This window comes from Triticum urartu, chromosome 7 (assembly GCF_003073215.2).
Source record: "Triticum urartu cultivar G1812 chromosome 7, Tu2.1, whole genome shotgun sequence".
Taxonomy (NCBI): Eukaryota; Viridiplantae; Streptophyta; class Magnoliopsida; order Poales; family Poaceae; genus Triticum; species Triticum urartu.
In genome coordinates this window covers 452,401,366-452,404,207 of record NC_053028.1, presented here as the reverse complement: position 1 = coordinate 452,404,207, position 2,842 = coordinate 452,401,366, and the positions used below count along the sequence as shown (strand labels likewise).

General features: G+C 53.7%; 1 protein-coding gene across 1 annotated transcript; it reads left to right on the top strand.

Moving 5' to 3' along the window:
- Positions 1 to 455: 455 nt before the first annotated feature.
- LOC125521389 (beta-carotene isomerase D27, chloroplastic) lies at positions 456 to 2,206 on the top strand. Its single transcript, XM_048686448.1, has 5 exons — positions 456 to 1,169; positions 1,248 to 1,309; positions 1,394 to 1,500; positions 1,648 to 1,743; positions 1,857 to 2,206. The coding sequence occupies exons 1-5, from the start codon at positions 690 to 692 to the stop codon at positions 1,904 to 1,906; spliced, it is 795 nt and encodes a 264-aa protein (XP_048542405.1). The 5' UTR covers positions 456 to 689; the 3' UTR covers positions 1,907 to 2,206.
- Positions 2,207 to 2,842: the final 636 nt, after the last annotated feature.

Below are 2,842 nucleotides of genomic sequence, written 5' to 3'. Positions count from 1 at the left end.
GTCGTCGACGGAAACGTCTCCTCCCACTGAAAGCGCATCGCCGGAAATCCTGAAATAAATCCAGGAATAATGCGACCCTGGTGGGTTGAGGATACCACTGTCCACCTAATCATCTCAACCACAGGTTGATTCATAGGGGCTTCGTGTTTGCTTGCTCTATTTTCCGACACCCGTGCTAAATTGGATCTCCCTGGGCCATGCTCTGCCAGGCCCTTTTACAGCCAGGCGGGGCCAGCCCATGTGGCCAGGTTTGGCCTAGTTCGACGCAGAGGCTATCGGGCCCTTATAGCCTCGATCGTTAGGCCTAGTTGAAGACATGCCCACGCATGGTCCAAAAGTGAGCGAAAGATCGCGCGCACCCGTGGATGGCATAGGTAGATTTCCCCTCTCTGCGTACCATATCCAGACCACATTTATTGTGGTCGTCGTGCTTCCCGCCCCCACGGCCGGTGAACCAGCCGCAACGACGGCGACGACGACCACTGGTCCATGAGAACCCTGTCCGGCCGTACCCGTACGTGTCATCCCGGCAGCCTCGAAACGACCGCGGTGGGCGCGTGCCAACAAGGCGCGCCTCAGGGCAAGGCAAGCACCACCACCGCTAGCTTAATCGTGAGCGTGAGAGCCGGCCGGACACAGGTGGACACCAGTTAGCGCCACCAGCGCGTCCGCAAGATCAAAGCCAGCAAATGGCTTTGATGCCCGTGGAGCTCTGCTACGCCACGGTCGCCTCTCCGGTGGCGGCGCCATCGGCCAGGAGGGCGCCGAGGCGGCGGGCGGTGGTGCGGTGCGCGGCGTCCGCGCCGGCGCCGATGGGGGAGAAGACCGAGTACAGGGACGGGCCGCTGGAGCGCGCGTTCATGGGGCTGTTCGCGCGCAAGATGGAGAAGTTCGCGGGAAGGAAGAAGAAGCCGGGCCCGGGCGGCGAGGAGGAGAAGAAGGCGGTGTGGGAGTGGGACTACGAGAGCTTCGTGGACGTGTCGCGGCGGGTGATGGTGGGGCGGTCGCGCGCGCAGCAGCAGGAGGCCGTCCGCGAGGTGCTCCTCTCCATGCTCCCTCCCGGCGCCCCCGAGCAGTTCAAGAAGCTCTTCCCGCCCACGCGCTGGGCCTGCGAGTTCAACGCCGCCCTCACCGTCCCCTTCTTCCACTGGCTCGTCGGCCCGTCAGAGGTAAGAGACCGAACACCCCACACCGCCTCGCGTCAATTTTCAGGCTTATCATCACGCCGCGTGTGATTGATTAATCAGGTTATCGAGGTAGAGGTTGACGGGGTGAAGCAGAGGAGTGGAGTGCTCATAAAGAAATGCAGGTATGAAAGAAATGCAGTCTAGGAAATGCGAGGAAACCTTTGATTTGATTTGATGTCACAGTCACGTCATGGGAATTCATGCAGGTACTTGGAGAACAGCGGGTGCGTTGGGATGTGCGTCAACATGTGCAAGATCCCCACGCAGAGCTTCTTCACCGACGAGTTCGGCCTTCCCCTCACCATGAATCCAAGTAAGTCCACTTGATGCAGGCCAACAGAATGAAATGAACCACGAATTTGTTCTCTCAAATACTGTACATGCTTTCTCTAGACTGCCTTTTCCATCTGAAATTCAGTTAACCCTGGCTGATGATTATCTTGCTCACTGTCGACCCAAGACTTTGAAGACATGAGCTGCGAAATGATATATGGTCAGGTGCCCCCACCACTGGAAGAAGATCCAGTGTCAAAACAACCCTGCTATCCCAGCCTCTGTGAGTGCGCCCAGATCTGGCAACACTTTTCAAGTACTGAACCAATCTAGCACTGAACTTGCACTAACATGCATCATCTGTCACAAATGTGTTGTGCTGCTACAATTTTTTAGGTTCCATATCGACGCCCTCCGCTGCAATATGTCCCAAAATTCAGAACTAGAGAAAGCACCGAAAACATTCCGGAGTTCAGATCTTGGTCGCTTTCAGTTTCTTCTGCAAGCGCTCACAAGGGTTTTGATACATAAATGATTGTGCATGGTATCCGATAGGCCAGAGTTCCAACAGGGACAATAGATAGTGCATTGGTAAATTTTATATATACACTCAATGTATATAATGTAGTCCATATCTTACAGGAAATGCAAAGATACATGATCCGAACTACTAATTTTGTAATTGCTGCACCTTTTCGCTGCATGACTAGAGTTTTCGGCTATCTATCATTTTGTAAAGAGTAAAATATGTCTACTGTATGTTGTGACTTGTGAGGGGAGCATGAAGCAATTGTCTATCTTCACATTCAAACACATGGAAATAGAGGATGTTGGGGAGGGTCCCCTGCCTCCACCCCTGGTATTTGGTTCGTTTATTCATTGGACGTTAATACTCGCCCTATCAGAAAACCCTGCTCCGTGCCTCTCTTATCAACATTCTTGCCAACCACGGGGTTGTTTGGGTTGTCAAAGGTTGCCACATCTAAGGTTAGGCAAATTTGATCAACTTAGATGTATGTTTGGTTCAAGCCACATCTTAAGAAGGCCACACTAGAATCCCACATCACATACACTTAAAAAGTATGGCAAAATTCTCTCAGGCTTGCCAACTTGTGATTCTCATTTTGAAAAACTAATCTTAGACCTAATCGGCCAACAATGTCCAGCCCACCAAGCTTGGCTTCAACGGGAGGGGAACAACGGTGGCCTTCCTGGGACCTGAGCGGCGGCGACCTACCATGTACTACTCTTCCTTGTTGGCGGCAGCCCCCGCGGATGTGCCGACTTCGTGGTCCTGGCAGTGGGGTGCGGTCGGGGCGGAGCTGGCGATGTCCTCCCCGTTATCGCTCTTACCCCACACCTCATCCACCGCCTTGTCGAAC

Excerpts from the sequence above, each read along its gene's own strand:
- LOC125521389 (XM_048686448.1), top strand. The coding sequence starts at position 690 with ATGGCTTTGATGCCCGTGGAGCTCTGCTACGCCACGGTCGCCTCTCCG. Across the intron at positions 1,170-1,247 it reads GGCTCGTCGGCCCGTCAGAG|GTTATCGAGGTAGAGGTTGA; the intron begins GTAAGAGACCGA and ends TTGATTAATCAG. Across the intron at positions 1,310-1,393 it reads GTGCTCATAAAGAAATGCAG|GTACTTGGAGAACAGCGGGT; the intron begins GTATGAAAGAAA and ends GAATTCATGCAG.